Here is a 24,644-nt window from a genome sequence, read left to right on the forward strand (position 1 = left end):
AAATGAGATCATTTGTTTAGAATTTTTAATTTCCGGGGGCATAAATACATAAATAAATTTAGTGTAATAATTATAAGCCTTCCACACCAAGAGTACTTCAGACTTCTGCTTCTTTTAGCCTCATCTACATTTATGTTTACAGTGAGCTGTTATTAGCAATAAGCAAAAATCAAGCTATTTTCAGATATACTGGTACAGTTTCCTAAACATGTCCGATGCAAAAGTTATTAAAAACAGATTCCCAGACACCATTTCAGATCTATTTACAAGATTTTCAGGGAGAAATCTAGGAGTTTGAATATTTATAAGCACTCCAGGTAATTTCTATGCTCAGGTAAAGTTTAGGAAATACTGCAGCAAGAGCAACTCATTCCAGGGCAGGAGAATAAATTAGAAATCCACTGACTGGGTCCATAAATCACTTCCTTAGTCTACTTCAGCATAAATATATTAACATAATGCCAGTTAGCATTCCTGAGGCCCTGCTGTGTACTTCATCCTATATGAATCACATTATATGTTATTCCACATAACAGTATAATAACCTCTTGGGGTGGATACTAGTTTTATCCAAGTTTTGTAGACAGGGGAAACTGAGGCTTTACATAATTTACCTGAAGTCACACAGTATGCAACTGGCTCTGCTGGTTCAAAATCAGGCTGTTTGCTGGCAGCAGGCTGCCACCCACTATACTGTCCACTTCTAGCATCAAGTAAGAAGGAGTAAACATATGGCAAGAGCTGAAATGGAAAGTTCAGAAAGTTTTCTGGGTCAGAAAGTTTTCTTGACCAATGGCTTTCCTAATTTCAACTCTTTTTCCTTGGTTGAAACTAAAACTAAACAGTAAAAACTATTTTGCATACAAGAACAACATCTAATTGCTTAGAAAAAGAGATAAGCTACTCTATCCCTAATGATTGCTTATGTGATTCTAAATGGAGTGGGACTGCAGACCTGGTCTGAGATGCTGCTATCAGTTAGCCACTGCTGCTATTAATTAATTAGTTCAGTGACTGGGTTTTTATTTTATTGGGAGGGAGAGAAGGAAGACTCAGATTAACCATTACAACATTTATCTTAAACTCCAAACTCAAGAATGACCATCTAATTGATACTAATACTCCCAAGTATCAAAACTATAAACTGGCAATTGAGAATAAATTCTATGAACATTTTGTTATGATATGGTAAGTATATTCAAATTCACAAGATGGGTTCCCACTATGATAATTACATCAAGACTACAGTGTATTATTAAGTTTTATTTATTACTCACAGACCTGCATGTTAGATATTAAAAAAACCCAAAACTTTGAATGAGACAATAAATGGCTTCATAAGAAAATATCATGGGGATCTCTTGAACAGTGATGTCCATGTCCTACAATATACAAAGATCTACACATGATTTGTAATATATAGAGAAAGCACACACATGTGCTTTCTCTACACATGTACCAAGAGACATGTACAGGAAATGTCAATGGCAGCATCATTTGGAATAGTACCCTAAATGTCCAAGAAGACAATGGGTAAGTCTATTATGATATAGTCATACACTGGAATACTAAATAGCAGTGAAAAGTAAATGAACTATAGCAACACATCAACAAGAACAAACTTCACAACATGTTGAACTAAAAAAGCAAGTTGCAAATGATTTACTTCTATGTAATACTAATTAGTATTAAAACATGCTTGTTTACAGATACAAAACAAATGCAGCAGAAGTATGGAGGAATACACAGGAATACCAGACATTAAATACCAAATTCAGGGGAGCTTTGGAGTAGAGAGGGGCTGTTTCCCTCCTCAAATATTTTTGCCATGTTTTATTTCTTAGAGCTAAGCACCAAAGGCTAGTGGTATTTTTAAATAATCAAGCTAACAATTACTTGAACCTGAAAATGTGATGCTACCCCCCCCACCCACCCAATGCTAGTGACTTTAATGATACTGTAAGACCCCAAGCCTTGCACTTGTAGCTTAACTCATATTAAACTGCTAAATTTGTTGTAGATGAGAAAGTCAAATATTAACAATTCCATATAGTTCAAACTAATATTAAAATTCTCTGTATGAAAAGCAAAATAACAAAAAGTAATTGTTCATATTTTTCCTAAGAATTTACTATAAAGTGGTCTACATTTCATGGCAAGACTAAGGAAACAGGGTAGTAAAATTGAAGTAGAAAGGATCACTTAACTGTCAATGGATGAAAATTAAGATAAACTACTCCCCTTTGATATAAAGTATTACTACTTAATTCTTTTCAAAGTACTTATACACATCAATAAATACTTAAAAGATCCTTGTTGGGCAAATCAAGCACTTATACATATAAAAACTGAAGTCCAGAGGAGAATCACCTTGTCCAAGGTTAAATAGGCAGTTAGCAGTCACAACACAGTTAAAACTAAATCCAGGTCCTGTTCCAAAATTAGTCACAATAAATTAATCAGAAGCTCAACAAATAAGAGAAACTTTTTTATTCAGTTTCAATCAAAGATTATGAAATGAACAATTAATGACAATGATCTGTGGAGTTCCGTCTCCCCTTTTACTTCCTAACAATTTAAATATAAAAAATTCTAAATTATAACCCACTGTTATTTTTGTAATAAAAACTCATTTCCCATAAAAATAGTATTTTAGGTAGTTATTAAGCCAACGCAATTTATAATTTAACTAGAAAACTATAATCCTTCTATGGCACTAAAGAAAATACACACTACATAAGCAGTGTGTCTCTCAATTCCCTCTACCTCTTTTCTTAAACTTTTCTAAAAGCACTAGTACTTTTAGAAAAAGGTTTAAATTAGAAAGAATGTTGGAAGAAAGAGTTTTGAGGAACATAATGAAGGAAACTTGGAGGCACTGTGCAAGGTTTTCAAAGGTAACAGCAATAGGTTTCTCAGAGAATAAAATATCACTCTTAAGAATCATCACAGAACCAAGATAAACAATGCAAGACAGGTAGAGAGATTTTCCTGAGATAACAGAGACAGCAACGGAAAGGAGTTGGAAAAGACAAAATGAGAACAACTGTAAAGAAATTAACAGGGACACTGCACACTGAGAGGCAGAAGAAACAGTGCAGCACTGCACTGCAACAGCCCCACAGGACAAATTGTAACAGCTCCCTCCCCAAACTATAAGGTCCATAAGTGAGTGAAACCACTAAGAAGTGGGGATGGGATTGCGGGTGGGGGTGGGAGGTAGTAGTATCAGGTCATCTGGGTAATTTTTACATGTTAGGCATTTTTAACTCAAGAAGTACATATACTGAAATCTACCGATGCCTACAATTACTGTCTTAGATATTCTCATTTTTGCTTTCTTGTGATTAGGAAAGACGAATGACATGCTACCCAAATCTTTTCTGTTACAAAGGGCACCCTGGAAGCCACAATCATCTAATGCCAGATGTCTCTTAGTTGGCCTGCTCTCCTCAGGAAGGAAAATAGCTGCCAGGACACATGCATACTATACCATCAGAGAAAGGGGGGAGCGGGGGAGGGAAACCAACCTGCCTCTGCATTCAGCTCCTCTAGAAGCCCGCTGGTCCTCCAGGTAGCTCCTGTGTCCTGGCCTCCTACAGAATTACTGTGCTCTTGAACTACTGCAGCCGCCAATAAATTGTCCACATTTACCACTTCTGGCTCAGAGCTGGTGTCAGACATATCATAATGAGCTACAACTGGAGGTCCATCTAGGGAGGAAAGAAAATGTATACTTGTATCTAACTTGTGGGGTGAAAAATACTTCTGCAACTAAGAGCCCCCTAAATGCCAGCTGTCTTTATCTTATGATTCTACATGGTCAGAAAAGCTGCACTTTATACAATCTAATATTTTGTACATGATATGGAAGTGAAAGAGATAACCCGAGCTTACAAAGATGAGCGACACATTTGGGAAGGAGGAAAAAGGGTGTTATTATGAAGAACAAAGACAAGAATACACTGAACAAAAGTTACACTGAATTCCTGTCATTCTGCTAAAGAGCAAAAGATTAAGAAAAAGGGGAAGACTCTACAGTGAAAGTGAAACTGGTTTTTTAAAGAAAAACACTGATGCAAACTATTAAGCTCAATTTATATTTTAAGAGAATGAATCTAGTTTCTTCCTCTTAGTAGCTAATACTAGAAGTCCCTAATAGATTCAGAGAAGAAAATCAAATATATATTTTTCTACTTTAAGAGCTCTACTTGACTGACATCTATTTCCAGTAAAGCTCTTTTATAATATTAGGGATGTTATGCATCTTACAATATTCTACAAAAAGACAATGCTCATGAAATCCATCTTCAGGATTTTGCTTTGGATGTCTTATGAGGGATATTTCTATTTTATTTTCCCTGAGAAAAACAACCAGCTCACACTCCAAGGAAATGATACACAACCTTATGGGTTACTTGAGAGGAAGATGTTAAAATTCTTAGAAAAAAGAGATCCCTTCTACCTCCAAATCACCCTAACTAGCTGAAAATGGCAGCTGAGCTCTGAAGTAATTATACTGCAGTGACTCATGCTAAAATAATTCAATATTCATGCTTGTAGAATAGATACATGCTTTAAAATGCTACCCTTTTCTAATATAAAAGCAGAAAGCAAAAATAAAGTTTTCAGTCAACTATGAAACACATCCCTTACTACTACTGCCATTTTAAAATAAAATGCTTTTCCTCCCCCAAGAGCTATTTATGAAGTGCAAGCAAATCACTTATTTCCATAAAGATTTCTTAATATAATCCAACAAATTAACATTAAACAGACCTATTTTATGAAACTCTTGACTATGAAGGAATACATATGCCAACGAATCATTAAAATAGAATACAATGAAGGATTACTGTTTTAATACAAACATCCATTGTGTAAACTGTCACTAAACAAAATATGGAACACACTTGGGGTACTTATCCCTTAAGACTAAGTTCCCAAGCCATAGGTTTATGTAGCAACATTTTTAAAATAAAAAATGACCAAACATAAAAGCAAATGAGTTGTTAAGTGCCACCGTATAAGGAACAGACATGTCACAATATGAAATTCTGACGATCATGACAATTTTCAGTTGACTACTTAAGAATAATTTCCAATTCCCAAAAGGGTAAATCATGTTCATAAAATTCAAGAGTGTGGCCTCAGTATCAGTTAGTAATGGATTTTAGATCAAATAGCAAAAAACTGGTTCATGTCTGAGGTTTTTCTTTTCTAAAAAAGAAAAGAAAGCTGTAACATTTATGGAGTTCTCGTCAGAGTTCAAAATGATTATTATGGAATCAAGATACTGTGTGATGTCCAAATAGTTGGTTGCAGAAAATATGAGGGTCAAGTACAATATTGACTATTTGACCAAATGTTCTATTTTTAAAAGGGCTTTATTAAGTGTTTTGTGTTTGAAAAAAAAATAGTGATTTATTTTAAAATTTATATCACAAATACCATTCACAACCTCTTGCCCTCACATTCCCCCCACCACAACCAAATTGAGGCAACAGGTCAACAGTCAAGTCAAAATTGTACCACTCCTACTACATGTGAAATCATGCAAAAAGTATAAGTGTATATGTACATGCAGAGTAACATCACCTACCCATGGAAATAACTTGTCTGAAAGTCTTCATCAGTAGGATATACAAGCATAAACTTGTTATCTGGCTTCATTCTTGTATCTTCCATATTTCCAAACAGCACACCTTATAGCTTAGCTTAAATTTAGTATTCATCATAAACAAAGACAGTAATATTTTCACATTTTAATTATACTTAAAAATTAAAATAAATTATCACTGTCAATTTTTATATCTAGTATATTCAAACAATGACAAGTCAGTACTATATCAACTTTAATAAAGTAAAGGAAAGGTTGCCTTTCCAACTCTGCCTTCCAACAAGAAACCACAATTAAGGATCTTGTGTTCCAAAGTCATCTTATACTTATTAGCAAACCAAAATTAAATAAGATATGTTTAAAGCACTTAGCCTCAGGGCTTGGACTTTGAACCACTAAGTGTGAATATTAGCTAACTGATGGGGACAACCTGTGATATTCTTTAAAAACACGATTCTTGCTACACAGCAGAATTAAGAGACAGGTAAGATCCTTTTAAAATAAGTATCTCTTGAAGGAAAAAATAAAATCAAACCACTGAGGAGGAGCTAGAAAAACTCAGCATATTAATAACAGAAGCAGCTAGCTACACTTCCAGTTTGACTCCACCAATTCATTACAGGATGGAATAAACATGAAGCTACTGTCCTTCCTCTCACTGACTGTTAAAACAACTGCACCGCTACTAAGGTTATTTTGACTTTCAAAAACATCAAAATAGTCACTTCAAGTAAAATTACACATGGAAACATTTCCAATTTAAAATGTAGTCACTAAGCAGTCCATGTTTACAACATAAAAGGTTATCCAAACCGTACATTCTCCCATTTGGTATCTGTCAATCTTACAACATCAATTTATAATGATGAACTTAACTAGTTTTTCTATAGTCATTAAGAGCATCTCTATAAAGGTAAATTTAACACAATTATTTTATAACTACTTGGTCTGTAATTAATCCAAGTGCTGTTTCTTCTCCTGATTGAAATATCTTGAAATTTTTGCTGCTCATTACAAGGGAAGAAAAATAAAAGGTCAAGCAATCCACCGACTGTTTTATTTCAGAACATCAACTTGTCTATATTATGCTAGATAGGTTTGTGTCCTCTCTCTGACTTCCTAGTCTATAAACAGGTTCTAACTTTTCAAATACCAAAATACAGATGTATCTGTTCATCACACATTCCTGATACAGTGAAGTTTACCCCTGTGTGACTTTAAACCTTCTGTATTATTATCGACAAATGTTTAATTTTATGAATTAGTTTCCTTTTATTCAAATATGTTCTCTTCTAAATCTCATGGAAAAAATTTGAATCACAGAAACAAAAAACCAAAGCAAAACAAAGCCTAACATCCTCTACTACGTTTATCTCTGACAAATCCCTCTTTTCAAAGTTAACAACAAAAAGCACAGAATTTTGGAACTACAGAATACATAATTTACCAGGCTCATTTTACAGATGAGAAATTTGAGTCCTCGGTAGGTGAAACCAGAATAGTTTACAGTTGTTATCAGTGATGAGGGAATGGGAAATATACAGAATGAGACTGGGAGCAGCATAGGAAGTACACAGGTTTTTGGCAGCAAATACGTAGGTTAAAGTCCTGCCTACTTCTAAACTGTATGACTGTTTGTTCACAGGGTTATGGTTAAGGTTAAAGATATAACACAGAACACAATAGTTCAAACACTGGTCCAATGCCCCACCTTTCCATTATAATTAGCACCTACCCTACTTCATTATTTGCTTGCTTATCTTTGTATGTAAACTCTGCTGTACACAGCCTGCAAGCAAGAAGCTTTGAGAAATCATCACTGACTGGGCTGGTGCCTTCTATTGGTCATAGATTAACCCACTTGTTAAGTAAATGCTTTGCTGGGATTAATGAGGTCATCACACATGTGGCTTTCGTATTTTTATTTTTGTTTGAAGTGAAATGCCAGCTTGGATGTATTCATATGAAAGTGTTTCAAAGCCAAATAGAGATCATTTGGGATTATTTCATATTTGGCATCATTCTTGCCTACAGAGAGAGCCCTTGCACTAACACAAGTTTTGTCAGTCTCCCAGTATGAAATCTAATCAAATCTAGGAAACAGGAATTCCTCTTGTATCCCAGAGACATCTGGAAACACCACTCCTTCTTCTCTCTCTATTGCTAAGTCTTAGGCCCAAGAAAAGGGGGGGCAAATGGACAAATACAGTGTTTGCTCATTCAATTCCCATTTCAATGGCTATAGTAATATACAATAAAACCCAGAATAAATCCCTTCTCTCCTCTTTACTACAGCCAATCTCCCCAAACCCCTCACTAGGAGAGAAAAAAAATCCACCTTGCTGCAAAGGACCCCACAGAGGTTCTGTTGCCCCAGTCATTAAAGGGCCTAATAAACCCAGTGCCATTATCCACAACATCTAGAGAGAGTGGGAGGGGGTGGAAATCACACTCAGCCTCAATCCAGATAGTGAGATTCAAAAAGTTACATCTAAAAGAAGAGGTCTTAGAAATTACCTAGGCGAGGAGTCTAAGAAGGAGGAGCATGTGTGTGGTGACTAAGTAAGGAAAAGAAGTGTAGGGGGAATAAGGTGTGGGCCTGAGGGACTGAGAAAAAGGAAAAACCTCAAGAGTTGCAGAAGGGAATGTGCATTTTGGTAGAACCTACCCAATAAGAAAACAGCTTTTTCATTACACATCTAAATATTTACCAAGATGAAAACTGATTATTTTGCAAATGAGAAAAATTACTTGAGAATACATATGCTGTATTTTATTACTATCAATCAATACATATACACACATGGAGAGAGAACAATTTGAATAAAAAGAAAACAGTCATTTTTAAAGCATCTCTTGGAAAAGATAACTACATCAACCAGAAAAGACAAAAAATCTATATAGAAAAGGGCCATCTCTAGAAAAACAACTTTAAATACCAAAAACTGTGTATCTTTTCTTTATAATAGTAGCATAAAGCTCTTTTAGAAAAAAGAAAAATAAGATAGTGCTAAATGAAAATGAAATGCAGCAATATGCACTGAAATTTTATGTTTAAGAGTTAAAAAAACATTTTTAAAATAAAATTGAGTCAATAACTGTTTTGTACTTTTCGCATTATACTCATCTCAATTATTAAAAATTTAGATGTTAAAGTTTCCAAGGGAGGAATAAAGTTTTAAGGATTACATCTGTTCTTACATCATACTGACAAAAAACAGGTCATTTTGCCCACCCAGAAAAGTTACCTACGATACTGATGAAGAGTTAACTTTGAAAGTATCAAAGAGGAAGTAAAAGGAAATATTCAAGATTAAATACAGAAAACAGGGCACTTGAAGAGGTCACCATCTTTCAATTTATCTTTGTATCTCAGGGACAAATCCACAACCTACTGCTTTGAGGATTCAGATCTATAGAGAACAAAACTAAAATATCTGCACTACATACACGAAGGAAGAAGATGAAAATTAGATATGACTTTAGCTACATCCTCATGTCTATGTACCCTGCAAAAGACACATCCATTCTGGCTTTTTGATTATTCCTCAATGTAGTCTAAATTTTGATATTTTCTAAATATTCCTAAATTTTTAATAGGATAACTTAGAAGGACATATAAAAGAGAAGAACTTCCACCTTTTATGTTAACACTGGTATTTTGTTATTTTCTTTTTTGATATACCAACTACAAAAAAACCTGAAAATTATCCGAAAAACATCGTGTAAAATCTATTATTAGTGATACCTACAAACCAATGCCATTCATTCCATTATGGAAAAGCAGGTTTCCTGACTCAGGAACACCTAATGTGAATTAACTGGCAGGGAATCACTATAACTAATGCAATATGATCCTAAATAGAGTAACAAGAAACATTTCTTTTTTAAAATTTTTATTTATCTAGGTTAGTTGATACACTTCAAATGCAGAGTTAGGTAAAAGATATAAAGAAAATGCAATAAAAATTAAAATCACAGTAATTTGATAACATTCTTCCCAAATCTTAAAGTTATAATATGAATTTCTTCATTACCAAAGAATACATTTCCTCGTGGATTATTATTCCTTCATTTCTTAGGATGTCTTCTACTTTAAGATGTAGTAATTTAAGATACTATGAAAAGATCTACTCATTACTAGTAAACTAACAGTTTGGTTTCAATCCCCACTAACTTTCCTAAACTTCAGAGAAATTAAAAACAGAAATCAAGAAAAAAATGAAAAGTATAGAACTCGGAAGTCATTCACGTTGATTACAATTAATGTACTCATACAACTGTTCTAGACAAATTAAAAAGACAAGTTTCTTATCTGTACAATGATTAAGGGCACATACACCATTTTTAGAGAAGATTTTGAGAATTATTCTTTGAGAACAATTTTTATTAGAACAAATTTAATAATAAATTAATAAATTTTCAGTTTAATAAATTTGTTGAAATTGTTTTGATACTGTATTTTCTGACATGTGGAACGCCACAAAATCTTTTTCATTGTGCCCTCACTGTACCATTTAAATAATACCAACAGAAGAGAGGAAATCAATACAAGTTAAACAAAATATAACAGGTAATTATTTTTAAAAGTCACCTTCTGTAAAATAACTTGCCTATAATACGTTACTCTAAACAAATGATGATACATAGCATGAAGTCTATTCACCATCTTTCCTATAATTTTCATATAACTGTACCATCAGGCAAATTTAGCTGTATATTAAAAATGAAAATTATCAGTAATATCAATCTGGGTGCTTTGTTTTGCTCAACAAAAGAAATCACTATAGCATTTCTTTCATTAACAGCAGATTTAATACATTTAAAATGACTTCATTTCTAATATTCTGACTTGCATACAAATTTTAAGTAATAAATCTAATTAAATTGAGCTATACCTTGACCCAGAGACTAGAGTCTCTGCTGTTAAATATACCTAACACTAAGGAATGACAAAAAGCAATGATGCAAAATAAACTAGTTCATGTATATTCTTTTACTCAGTTGGCTAATGAAACAAACAAGTGGTCCAAACCTTTTTACTTGATAATCTAAGAAATAAATTTTTCCCTTTAACTAATCACCCTAACTAGTATGTGGGCAACTTTTTTTCAACACACATTTAGGAAGCAATAAATGGATATATTAATGACCTGAATCCATTAAAATCCCTGTAGACTATTGCATAGTTATGTCTCCAGCAACCTGCCAACTATAACATTAATAAAAATACAGAATTATTTCAAAATTCTGAAGGTAGGTACACATACACGAGCACGTGCACCAACATACCCCCTTGAGACTAGGCTTATTCCTTTGACTTGGTAACAAAAAACAGGCTTTCTCTTGGAGCCCCAAAATGACAGAAACTTTATTCTAAATTAAAAAAAAAAAAACACTTCATGCAAAATATTAAGTTTTAAGATTTTAATTTTACTGAACTGTGTTCTAAATTAAAATTTTATTTGAGCTCTTATTACACTCAAGTTTTAATAAGCACACAAAGTACACATCAATATAATTAAAAGTTATCATCTAATGAGTGGCTCGAATAACCTGATAATTCTAACCTGCTGATTAAATTCTCTTAAAATGATTAGAAATCTAATGTCCTAGAACACTGAACTAGTATAAACTAGGCAGAAAACAGTCTATAGACAGATTATTAGAAAACATTTATCTTCACTGCCCCCCCTTTTAAATACCAGCAACTAAATTCCATATGTACCCATTAGAGATGACATAATCCAGATACGGGATTATATTCTTAAATAAAAAGCATTTGGACCATGTCTAGATTAATGCTATAACTTGAAAGAAGTTTCTGTCCAGCATTAGCCCTTTATACACTACAAAAAGTCCAAACAGGATATATTTCTTAACCTTCTTAAAATTCTAGGAAAATTAAGGGAATTAAAGGGAAGTTAAGGGAAGACCACTAGGCACTTCTAAAACAATACCTACATAAAAATGCCACCACATAATCCAAAAATAATTCCCACTTCTTTGTATTAGTACATATAAGTACTATAATCTTAGGAATACAGACTTTGCCTCAGTGAAAGAGAATTCAACAATCCACAACAGTAGTCAAGTTTTTTTAAAACTACTTCAAATACTTAATACTTCTTTGTCCATAATACAAAAACAAATTTTTCTGAAAGAAGCGTTTTTAAATTGTGCAATCTGGAAAAGGTATAATCACTTTAAAGCACAACTCATATTAAAAAAAACTACTGTTTTTCAAAACAATACTCTTTAAGACAGCAACACATTTTCAAGGCACTGTGAGAAACTGAAAATCAGGGGGAAATCTGTATATATGTTTCTGCTATAAAATTATTCTTAAGGTTAAACTCTCAAAACCACAAAATGTCAATTTTTACTTCAGAATAAATTTTAATATTTTGGCATATATTCTATGAATTAAATCAATATATTCTGGTGTTCCTTTTCTTTCTATCAAAAGCTCTCTGTCCACATCTTTATCCAAAATTATGTAGAAAAGGCTTCCCAAAATTATTAACACCTTCTCAAATATTCAAAATATTATTTTTACCTTGAATATCAATTATTAAAACCTATGTCTGATAATTCCATTAAATTGACATTTTTCTCTAAAAGGCAAAAAAATATCTGTAGATCTCCTACTCTGTTATCTAGTAACAACAAGAATTAGAATACATCCCAGTCAATACTAGGAATATGTCTATATGTTATTCTTAAAGGATTCATTAATTATTTTCTATTTTAAAATTAAAAGGCATTCCACTATATGCTTAATATATGAAATATTAAATCATGAAACAAAAAAGAAATCTGTTAAGTGCCTGAAGCAGTTTATACATGCATGGAAAAGCAGTCATGTTAACATGCTGAAATTAAATTAACATTTTCTTATATCTAAGAATCCATGTCTAGTAAAATCTGTGATGCCAGGGAGAATTTGAAGACAGAACAAACTTCCCTGAAAACATCGCAACTACAAGTAAAGATTACAGATTAGTTAAAAACCTGTCAGTCACACAAAACCAATCTGCTCTTCCTGTTGACATAAAACTCAATTAAAAAAAAAATTGGCTGAAGTAGTTTACAAGTGTTGCACTATCATTTCAGAGAAACTCCCAATTCTCATATATCAAGTTCTAAAAAGAAAAAAACCACAATAGTCATTTTTCACTTCAAAACTAGAAGAGCAAAATAAATTGACTCAGTCTATTACAGTTAATTTACAAGGTATAAATGTCTGAATATAGAGCTAAATAGAAAAAGTGGTGACAATTTTTCTGAGTGGTTACTGGTAAATTACTAAAATAAAACAGAGGTCTTTATTGTTTATACAGTAGACCCTTGAACAACGCAAGGGTTGGGGCTCCCACCCGCTGCACAGTTGAAGAAAATCCACATAAAATGTTACAGTCTCTGGTTCTGCATCCACGAACTCAATCAAGCTCAGATCGTATAGAACTACAGCACATATTTAGTGAAAAAAATCTGCATATAAGTGGACCTATGCAGTTCAAACTCCTGTTGTTCTTGTGTTAACTATACATGAAACTCCAAATATGCCACCTATCTTTCCTCTTGCAAAACACAGAATTAGATCTTTTCCAAAGTTGCAACTACATTAAATATTAAAATAATTAACCTTATTCATATTGAGAAGTTATTAGGTTATAAATTTGAAGGGAAAGACTACTAAATTTTTATTGTAAGTAAACCCAGTAGAAAGTACAATTTTAAAAAAACAGGTAATGTTAGCAAAGTTATATATTCCTACTGAAAATTTTCTTCCTAATTTAGCTTTTTCTCACAATATTCCTACCAACCCAGAAAAGATAAAATACCAGTATCTCCCAGTCCTAGGCCACACATTAAAAATCTATCATGTTGCAAAACCTTTCAATGCTGTGCTATTTTCTCCCCTTTGACACACTCCATGGGCTCTTTAACATGCCTTTTATTTTCAGTCCAGGGATTGAAAACAAAATTAAATTGGTAGTACATTAGCCAATACACTTAGTCACTAGTAATTTAAAAACCCATTCAATACACACCCTTAATAGAGTGACCATTTCATCTGTATCCTCTAGAGGTACCCTTTACATCAGAGTACCAAACAATTCCTCTGGATGATGTCTGCCAGGTTACTGGCTCAGGCACTGAGCTTTAAGTTAAAGCTCAAAAAAAAAATTTATCTATGTAACAATGAAAACTACTATTTTTCTCATGCATGAAATCAAACTCCTTTCTAATCCGCTTTCCCTACAGTATCTTGCATAGTAGGTACAGAGCATTAATTTGCTCGAAAATAATTCATTCTTCCTGCATACAAAGGCTATTTAATATAATTCATTAAAGACTAGCAACAAATTAGTTCATTAAATGACATACGAAAGAATGACAGAAAAGTGTTCACGCAATATATTCACTCCTGACCTCCAGAGCGGGATTAATTACATCATTCCTCCTATTGGAATCAGAAGGGAGTCAACAGTGTTTGTAGAGAATAATGCTAAGAGACTCTCAGGGAATTAACTACTTACCCACCTTGGATTCACTAAGATTCCCTATTTTATATTTTATTTATATTTTTGCATGAAAAAAGCATAAAGATGAGGATCACCCCTACCATCGTATAAATATGGTTCTATGTTCCAACCACATGTAACAAAACTCAAGCTAGAATTTATCAAACTCTGTTCTGAATATCTAATTTTTTAAAAAGAAACTGTTTACTATTATCATTTTTTAAACATCATCAAAAGAAACTTACAATGGGCAAAAGCATATTCTTTCTTACACAATTCAAAAAGCAGATAAAGGTTGTTCTGTAATATTCCCATTTTCAGCAAAGTTAATTGGAAAACTGTAATGTCTTTGAGAACGCTAATGTACTGTCAACATTGTGACAAGTCACAAAGGGCTGCCGTGGCAGTTCTTGGGAATCAGGCATCTGCATGTAAGCACCTGATTGGGTGACAGGGGAAATTCTTTGGCCAACTAGTTGCATTTTAAGTTCCCTGGGTTCCAGTAGCTGCTTGTTCTCTTCACCAGTGTCAAGTAGAGTTAGCTTTTCCATCCACACCAGGAACTTCTCCTCTTTCTGCCTCTGCATCTTGGAAAAACAGCTCATGGCCTCTTCTAGGACACTGCCTATGCAGCACCCTATCACACACAGCACCCCTGTCAAGTAATCCTGGAATTTCCCTGGGCGCTCCTTCAGATCCCCCAGCACAACTGAAGTCAGCTTTAAAGACATTGAGGCCATTTGATAAAACATGGTTAAATCAGAAAACTGTATTTTTATTAAGACAAGCTTATTCAGGAAAATGGCATAAGCATTACTAAGAACAGCCATATAGGTATAGCACTCATAAGGGGCACTTTAATTAATTAACCAAACAAAAGTTGGTAATACTGAGAAACACAACATGATACTACCATTTTTCATAGCTTCACTGAATCTGTGGAGGATTGTGTATTGTTACTATACAACTAACTATTAATCTGTAACAGTGTTTTTCAACCTTTGCTGAACATAAAGACCTGGAATGGTTTAACAAATACCAAAACCTAGGTGGCTCCCAGACATTACAGGTTCTTTGTTTTAAGCTCCCCAGGTGATTCTAATGTACAGCCTTAATTGAAAACCACTGCATCCCTGAATATTTTCACACCATAACTTTAAAATTCTAAAAGTTGTTTTGACAGCTGACCCATAATAAATCAGTATACAATCATTGTCAGCTAATTGATTTTTATCAAATGCTCTTGTTTTAAGTTAAAATTTTTTTTTTCCTTATGGAAAAACCACATAGAGGGGACTTCCCTGGTGGTCCAGTGGTTAAGAATCTGCCTTCCAATGCAGGGACATGAGTTCGATCCCTGGTTGGGGAACTAAGATCCCACATGCCGCAGGGCAACTAAGCCTACGCGCTCTAGAGCCCACGTGCCACAAGTAGAGAGCCCACATGCTGCAACTACTGAGGTTGCGCACTCTAGAGCCTGAGTGCCAAAAGGAAAACTCCCACATGCCACAATGAAGATCCCACGTGCCGCAACTAAGACCTGACTTAGCCAAATTTAAAAAAAAAAACAAAAAACCCCACAGAGGATATGCATAATCCATGTGTACCTCTGGGTCAGTTTTTTATAAATCCTGGTCTGTGCAAGGTGCTAAAAGGTATGCCTCAAAAACAAAAAGTTTTGTGGTTAAGTTTGGGATATGCTACAAATCATATCCTCCCCACACTGGAGAGCACATTAACGGCTCCGAGTTGTCCTGCAGTAAAGAAATCTGCTTCCACATGATCCAGCACTTCCCAAACGTGTGAATAGTGTACAGCTATTAATAGCAAGTAGAACAGTGGTTTCATAGGATTCTAGTTTCAGGATATGCTCCTCTACATACAGTGTTTTATCCTTGAACTAGGCCAGATCAGCTTTTGTTTGGGTCCCATATACTTTGGGTTTCTAATAAAACTAATTATACTGAACTCTTCATTTCTTCAGGGAGCTATTAAAAATGTTACCTCCTCAGACCACTCTTGACTACAATATCTAAAATAGCTTTTCTGGGCTTCTCTGGTGGCGCAGTGGTTGAGAGTCCGCCTGCCAATGCAGGGGACACGGGTTCGTGCCCTGGTCCGGGCTGATCCCACATGCCGCAGAGCGGCTGGGCCTGTGAGCCACGGCCGCTGAGCCTGCGCGTCCGGAGCCTGTGCTCCGCAACGGGAGAGGCCACAGCAGTGAGAGGCCTATGTACAGGAAAAAAAAAAAAAAAAAGCTTTTCTACCCCATCCTTAGTCCATCTTTATCTCATCTCTTATATCCTGCTTTATTATCATAGTGTATATCCCCACCTGATAGCATATGATGAATTCATTTATTATCTGTCTCCTCAGAAAAGATTTAAGTTTCATGAGGGCAAGGACTTTTCATTCACTATTGCATTCCCAATGCCGCATAGTAGGTGCCCAAATATTTGCTGAATGAATGACTGATGGAATCAATCAATCTTGGCCTTATACCATCTACCTATACCAAGAAGTCTTATAAAGAACTACCCTATGAAATGCTCTGTTGCATTTATCTCAGGGTATTTCTGAAAATATGGTTTACTTTATCTCATAGTGATTTTTTATGAATAGACAAAAGAAAAATTTCCCAGGTCTCAGTATCAAGAAAAGAAGTGTTTCTCCTAGAAAATGAGAACTGCTTATGTCATGCCACCTCTTTTCAATGCCTAAAAGGCTATGGGACAAATTTTTAGCCCAATTCTACCTAGCAAACAAAAACCTCATAAAGTTTATTGTTATCAACTTTCCCTCTAACTTCATTTCATTCCTCCTCCCCTGATTACTGCATTCCATCCCCTTTCTTCACATTAAAAAAAAAAAAAAAGGGCTTCCTTGGTGGCACAGTGGTTACGAATCCGCCTGCCAATGCAGGGGACATGGGTTCAAGCCCTGGTCCGGGAAGATCCCACATGCCACGGAGCAACTAAGCCCATGCACCACAACTACTGAGCCCGCACTCTAGAGCCCATGAGCCACAACTACTGAAGCCCACGTGCCTAGAGCCCGTGCTCCGCAACAAGAGAAGCCACCGCAGTGAGAAGCTCGCGCACCGCAACAAAGAGTAGCCTCCCCGCTAGCCGCAACTAGAGAGCCTGCCCGCGGCAACGAAGACCCAACGCAGCCAAAAATAAATAAAATAAATTTATTTTTTTTAAAAACACCTTATTTATAAGTAAACTTCCTCAAGAAGGGCATACCTTTCCCCGAAGTGTAACATATTTAGCTTATGGAAAGTCTAAATGGAATTTAAAGAATACTAAACTTTCTTTTAAACAGTTTATCCCCATTATAACTGCTGGGTAAACTGAAGTGTATAGGACAGGAAATGATATGGCTACTTTGATGTTTCAGATTCTGGCACTGCTTATTTTTCAACAAACACTGGAAAATGAGTATTTAAAAGCTGAATTCAAAAAACTGGTGTGAGAATACTTATGCTAAGGACAGTGAGATAAGTTGCAGCCTCATAAAGATGACTACCAGCAATAAATACTGAAAACAAGACATTTTGAAGTCTTAAAAAGAGGACCCAATGATACGTGTCAAACAAAACCCACAGAATGCACAACACCAAGTGTGAACCCTAATGTAAACTGTGGACTCTGAGTGATAATATGTCAATCTACGTTCATCAATTATAAGAAATGTACCATTCTGTGGGGGTGTTGATAGCGCAAGAGGCTGTACGCATGTGAGGACAGGAATAAGTGGGAAATCTCTGTACCTTCTGCTTAATTTTGCTGTGAACCTACAACTGCTCTAAAAAATACATTAAAAAAAACAAACAACAACCAGGGACCATATTCTCACCTTAAACACACATATGTCCTTTTATTAACACTAAAATATATCCTACTTTGAGAAAGACATCAAAAGCAAAGCTTATGCTTTTGCATACACAAAGTTTTTAAAGGCACCCACTTTAGGAAATAAGCTAGGAAAAGCAGGCTGAAAATAATACCTTGGTGCTTTAACATTAGAGATTGCCAAAGGATACCCACCAGTAAGATTTCAAAGCTTCTAAATTTAAGGTAACATTATCTAGACACTGTAGCATAGAGAAAACCACATTTAAACAATGCATGCTTTTAAAATAATCACTTAAATGGAGTAAAATTTAAAGGTGCTTATGTTTATTAATCACTAATAACATATTTAAAAACTAGATGACACTGTTCAGAACTTAACAGAAGCAGACTACCAGTTTTACAATGATTTTTAGCTATGGGAGACTTAACATATCACTTTGCTTAACTGAGTAGTTCTCAGCCTGGCTGCCCACTGTCATCACCTGGGAGCTTAAAAATGCTGGTGCCTTTATGCTAAGTGAAATAAGTCCGAGAAAGACAAACACTGTATGATCTCACTTGCATGTGGAATCTTAAAAAAAACAAATTCAAAAAAACAGAGTAGTTTGGTGGAGAGTACGGGGTGCAGCAAGGATGAGTGAAGGTGATCAAATAGGACAAACTTCCAGTTATAAGATGAATAAGTTCTGGGGATGTAATACAGCATGGTGGCTATAGTTAACAATACTGTATTGTATATTTGAGAGTTGCTAAGAGAGCAGATCTTAAAACTTCCCAACACACAAATTATAACTACGTGAAGTGAGAGGCGTGTTAACTAACCCTACTGTGCTAATCATTTCGCAGTATATACATTTATCACATCAACACGTTGTATACCTTACTTAAACTTACACAATGTTATATGTCAACTGTATCTCAAAAAAGCTGGGAGAAAAATGCTGATGCCTGGGTCAGATCCAGAGATTCTGATTTAATTCGTCTGCAGTGGGGTCTGGGCATCATAAGTTTTAAATGCTCCCAACCCCCAACAAGTGATTCTAACATATAGCCAGACTGAAAACTGCACAGATATTACCTGCTTTGTTTGCATTTACTAATCACTTTTCAGGCAGTCTTCAACTGATTACTCAGTCTCGGTGTCTTGTTATCAATGTATTTAGTGAGTCTCCTAAACAGCTACCAAAATACAATCAGATTACAGAGGCTTAAACTGGGGACATGGGGCTTTTAGTCACTTCATATTCAATATAGGAAAAAGGTCATGGAATTCCTAACATGGGTTTGGGGGTCTTATCTTCTACCATGAGTTGCTACTGCTTAAATTAATAATAATATTTTTCAAGTAATTCAATCCCCAGTAGGTTAAGAATCCTCACAAATCAATTAAAATAAAAAAACAAGTGTAGCAAGAGGAAAATGTGCAAAGAACATGAATAGACTGTTTACCAAAAGAATACAAATGGCCAATATGATTTTTCAACTTCATTAGTAATCAAAGAAATGCAAATTAAAGATACAGTTCATCCATCAAACCAGCAACATTTTTATAAACACTCAATAGAAAGAATATAATGCAACAAATACTCAAGCTCCTGGATGGAATAAACTTAATAAAGTATTAAAAAGTAGTTTGGCAGTATGTGTCAAGAGCCTTCAAGTGTTCATACCCTTCCTCATAATAGCAAAAACTAAGAACAGCCCAAAGGGCCAGGAGTAGGGAAGTTATTTTATAGTTAGCTAAATTATTCAAAATCCATACATGGTTTTAGGGAGACAATTGTGTTTTGGTTAAAGGCTCAAAATGCAATGTTAGAGGGAAAGAAAGAAGTATACATAGTATGATAAATTTTGTTACATATTATGGAAGGCAATATACTTAAATGTTAACGAAAGTAGGATTTTAATCTTATACATCACATTTTTCTATTTTCAAAATTTCCTACAAAGGATTTACTAAAGAAATTTTTTTCATTTCCAAGTAAGAGTTAATTGATCAAGCGTAATAAGTCTCTACCTCAGAAAAACTGTAAGGTAAAATGATAGCTTATCATGAGGAATTTCACTGTATAATTGTGTGTGGTGAGTAGTGAGTGCTGAGATCCTAGCTTCAGTAGGACTGAGCTGCGCCTGGCCACATGGATTGAGGATTCAGATGATCTTAAACAGGTGTCCTCAACAGCCTCCCTGACATTCTCCAACAAAGACCGATTAGATTTTCTAAAATGCAAAGCAGCCAAGACAACTGACCCTTACCTACCAAGGTGGATACTATTTTTGGAACCTCAGTCTGAGTGGGCACTTGCATGGTGGACTATTAAACCACACAAAAGCAGGTCATTATAGCCAAGACAAGATGAAGCTACCCTGAGGTTTATTCTATACTAAATATTATGAAAAACAACAGTCACTGGAAAAACTCTTCCCTGCTGCCCACCTACAATGATGCATGTAAGCTGGTCTGTTCGGAGAATTTTTGAATTGAAGTCTGATGTCACAGACTTATTCACATTCACTAAAATCAAAATTCCCTGCAGGGAATTCCCTGGCAGTCCAATTGTTAAGGCTCTGAGTTTTCACTGCTGAGGGCCCAGGTTCAATCCCTGGTCGGGGAACCAAGATCCCACAAGCCGTGTGTCATGGCCAAAAAAAAAAAAAAAAAATCCCTGCAAGAGCAGACTTTACAGCTCTAGTCTCAAAGTGATTTTACAGAAAAACTGACCCCCCCAACCCCCGCAGAAATAATGCTCTAATAATAAAGTACAAAGATTAATAATACAAAAATATCACCTATAAATGAGACACTCAACAAAAGCCTTGAATACTCAAGACTACCACATAGTATTTTCACATTAATATGCACTACAAAATACTCTATTTTTGCTCATCTCTAAGTCCCCCAAATGAAAGAAGTGCCAGAATTATCTTGATATGATACCTCCAGATTCTTAAAAGAGCAATATAGTTTCAAAAACTTCAAGGAAAGAATGATCTAGTGTGGATACTAAGCTGCCTGTCAGTTAACTGTTAACTAAAGCAACAACAACAAAACCACTTCATAAACATCTACTGTCCAAATATCAAACTCAATTATTAATCATCACCATGCACTATATAAGTCTGCAGCATTAATTATTTCCACTCTTTAAAAGAAAATGCATTAATTGTTCAACTGTTTGGCATAAGTGAATATTTAGCATAATTCCTTCAATGTCTAAGCTGCTGCCAAAAAAAGTTTATAAATACAGCAATTCTGAATTACTAAATTAGTTGTACCTTGATGAAAGCATATAGCAAGAATCTCAGTTTTTACTTTTCCTCTTGGTTTCCATTCTGTATAAACAGCTGGATTCAAATTTCAAATTCCAAGAGATTTGCTGTTAGGTACATCCAGTTTAAGTTCACCTGAATGTCCATGGTGTTGCACTCATCTTATAAGTCAGTTCACAATTTATCCTATCTTTACAATCTATACAACTTTTCAACAACTGCCTTGCTATAAGGTAGAGTGTATCCCCCCTGCCCCAAAGTTATAATCTGATTCAAGAAACTGAGGTATACATAATTATGACATCAGCAATGAAAAATGTCAAAATTTTTCGGGCGTAACAATGTGGATAATTGAAATGAACTTCCTAATATTTAAACTTAGGATGTTCTACCTTTGCTTTGCATAATTCCAGGAAAGACCATTCACAGCTGCTTATGTGTACAGCGCCTTCTGTAACTCTGTGGTGCACAGCCTAGGCAGTCATATACAGTGGCCCTACAGCTTACCTCCCATTTGATTCTCCATGATTACCTTAGAAAACTCTTCATATTTTCAAAATCCACCAACTTATTAAGTGGTGTGCACAACAGAAACTAAATTACAGATTCAGATAATTTGGTGTTTTGGTTAGTATACAATTCAGAATAGACAAGAAACAGAAGACTGATGTTTTAGAAGTTTTAGACACTGGTCAAGGTAGTCAATTAGCAAAGAGGTTTGGAAAATATGAACAAAGCACACCTAACCTATTTAAGCCAAATAGGGAGAATGCCCACGAAGATATTTTTCATGCCACCTCTACAATGGGGTCTATCTTCAAAGAGCACTTTGTTCACCCACCTTCTCCCTTTCCATAAAAAGACAAAGTATTGAGCAGTTACATAAAAATCTATTTAGTGAGTGGAATTAAGTAAGCACTATATCAAGAGATCCATCATGATCCTGATTAATAGCTTAGAACAGGACATAAGAATGCATAAACAATTGTATAGGTGTTAATATAGCTTTCTTTAAAATATTAAATGTAAATCTGAAATACACCTAGAACCTGCCTTAGAACAACCCCAAAGTTTGCTTCTCTCATGCAGTCATCTGATGAGCTTCAATTAAATCCCCTCCCCCAGTAATTTTAACATAAGGAACTACCAAAGGAATTCAATAGATATTAAAACAGTAAGCATTTCCAATGATGGTTAAAAACTCATATTTAATACACTATATGGATGATGCTTTTATTTTAAGTTGAACACCTATAAAATCATTCTTATTACTGAGTTTCTGTAAGTTTGGTTAGCTATAGGTTTAATTAACCAATATGATTTATCTTGAAATATTCTTTGTATAGCAGCAATATGCTGACGTATAGAAACAAACATTTCAGAAAACTAGGAGGAAAGAACAGTCACCCATAAAACTTTGAAAACCAAAACATCCCCCTTTAACGTAGCAATAAATAATGCTGTCATGATCTATTAAATGCCATGTACTTTACAGAATGTTCCTAATCGAGTCTCTTCAATAATGAGAATTCACCCAAGAACCATTCAGACCTCACCTTTCTTCCACTATGAAATCTCAAGACTGCCTTTGTAGTACATACACAGTACCAGACGTAGTAATATGGAGAAAGCAGATGTGTCAAACATGTAATAAATTACAGACTCTTATACCAATAAGAGCTGGAACAGCAGATTTTTCTGTACTTTTTAAACTTGGGGGCGTTAAGGGGGAAATTTTGCAAAAAACATTCCTTTCAATGCAAGTGACAACTAGCTAAACATGCACTGAATGGGGGGGGACACATAAAACTACTGTTTTAGAAGGAATAGTTATTAGAAACCTTTAACGAAAGGTAGAACATGTTATTTCAGACACCATAAGCTCGAGTGCAGTGGCTATATAATAAAGCAAGGTGCCTATTCCTGAGGAAAACGTACTTAGTAATAATGCTGAACAGTGAGTATTAAATCTAAGTAGTGCTAGAAAGGCAATGATGGGAATTCAGGTAATGTGTTACAGAGAAAGAGACTTGTGAGAAATTCCATTACTTAAAAATAATCCTGTCCCGATCATTAAGTATTTTTTTTGGCTGTTGTGCTAAAGTGCACTGGAAACCTCAGAACAGGTTTTTAAATTGGCCATGTCTTGTTAATACACTGCAGTCTTCAAATTTACACAGAGCTGCAGGTCTCCTGGATTTTTTCAAGTGTCACTCATCTAACTGAGCCTGAGAGCTGAGAAATGCCATCAGGTGCTCTACAGTCAGTTTAAAAAACATCCTCTACCTGGTATCTCTGCAGTGATTGTCTTGCTGCTCCCTGAAACTTCTTCATCATCATCTGATGAGCTCGTGCTTGAGTCACAAGTCAGGTCACTATCACTGGTACTACTGTCCTGCAACAAGTTATATTTCTTTCGTGCAGCAGCCTCCCGTTTCTGCCTCAGTAGCCTGATTCTCTCCTTGTGCTTTTGGCTCCGATGACCTTTAACCTTGGCGACTCGGCCATTCTGTTTATCACTGGATTGCCGGTTTTTCTTGGCAGCCATGGTGGATGTTTCACTTTCAGATCGGGACCGGCGAGACTTGCGCCCAACTGTGGCACCAGACACTCCGGAAGGGTCTCCTTCTACCGCTGTTTCTGCCTGGGAGGGTTCATTCTCCTCTGCAGAAGACAGTGTATCTGAATCGGCCAGGTGACCACTAGAGGAAGGGGAAAGCATGCAGTGGTTAGAGGAGTCACTCTCATAAACTCGACCAGTTGTCGGCTTGTCACTTTCCGTGGATGCCAACTGAGACTCAGAAGAGTCCCTTCTCAGTTCCATCAACAAGCAGGGCATTGAAGAAAGAACTGTAGAATCCACCACACCATCTTTCGGAACTTGAGATTCCAGTTCTACAGATCCATCTTCCTCCTTAGCTGTCTCTTGTTCGGATGTTTTTGGTGGGACTTCAGACTCAATGAGTTCTTCAACTTTTCCCACTGCCTCCTCCATCTTCATTTCAGACTTTCAAGTTAAATCATGGAGCAGAGTCTAGGAAACTATGTCAAAGATGCAACGGGAAAGCAACCTGTACAAAAACACACAAAAATCAATAAACGGAAATGGCAGATTATTTAATCAACACAACATTCCTACCTTTCTAAGTGGGCAGCAAAAGTTACCATCATATAGGCCTTTAAAATACATGTATCTATTATTTGCTTGAACAACAGTCAAATTCAAAGGACTTAATACGACCAAAATACTGGCATACACAGCTACTAAAAATGGCACAATATTAATCTTCTATTACTGAACTTGCAAGACCAGCAAGCAACCAAACAAGGATTTTCAACTTTAAAACTTTATTTAAACTGTTC

At 35.3% G+C, this 24,644-nt stretch overlaps 1 protein-coding gene across 3 annotated transcripts in view; it reads right to left on the reverse strand.

Moving 5' to 3' along the window:
• The window catches only part of CUNH18orf25 (chromosome unknown C18orf25 homolog), an 81,136-nt gene that overhangs the window by 24,180 nt on the left and 32,312 nt on the right, over positions 1 to 24,644 (reverse strand). For 2 of the 3 annotated variants that reach the window (XM_029227146.1, XM_029227141.1), the window contains exons 2-3: positions 23,568 to 24,352; positions 3,531 to 3,713 (exon numbers count right to left, since the gene is read on the reverse strand). In XM_029227146.1, coding sequence (XP_029082979.1) covers positions 3,531 to 3,713; positions 23,568 to 24,282 — 898 coding nt within the window. In that variant the 5' untranslated portion in view covers positions 24,283 to 24,352. The remainder of the gene's footprint in view (positions 1 to 3,530; positions 3,714 to 23,567; positions 24,353 to 24,644) is intronic. The other variant, XM_029227156.1, reaches the window with a different exon arrangement.

This window comes from Monodon monoceros, unplaced genomic scaffold (assembly GCF_005190385.1).
Source record: "Monodon monoceros isolate NGI ecotype Baffin Bay Population unplaced genomic scaffold, NGI_Narwhal_1 Super_Scaffold_1, whole genome shotgun sequence".
In the NCBI taxonomy this organism is placed as follows: domain Eukaryota; kingdom Metazoa; phylum Chordata; class Mammalia; order Artiodactyla; family Monodontidae; genus Monodon; species Monodon monoceros.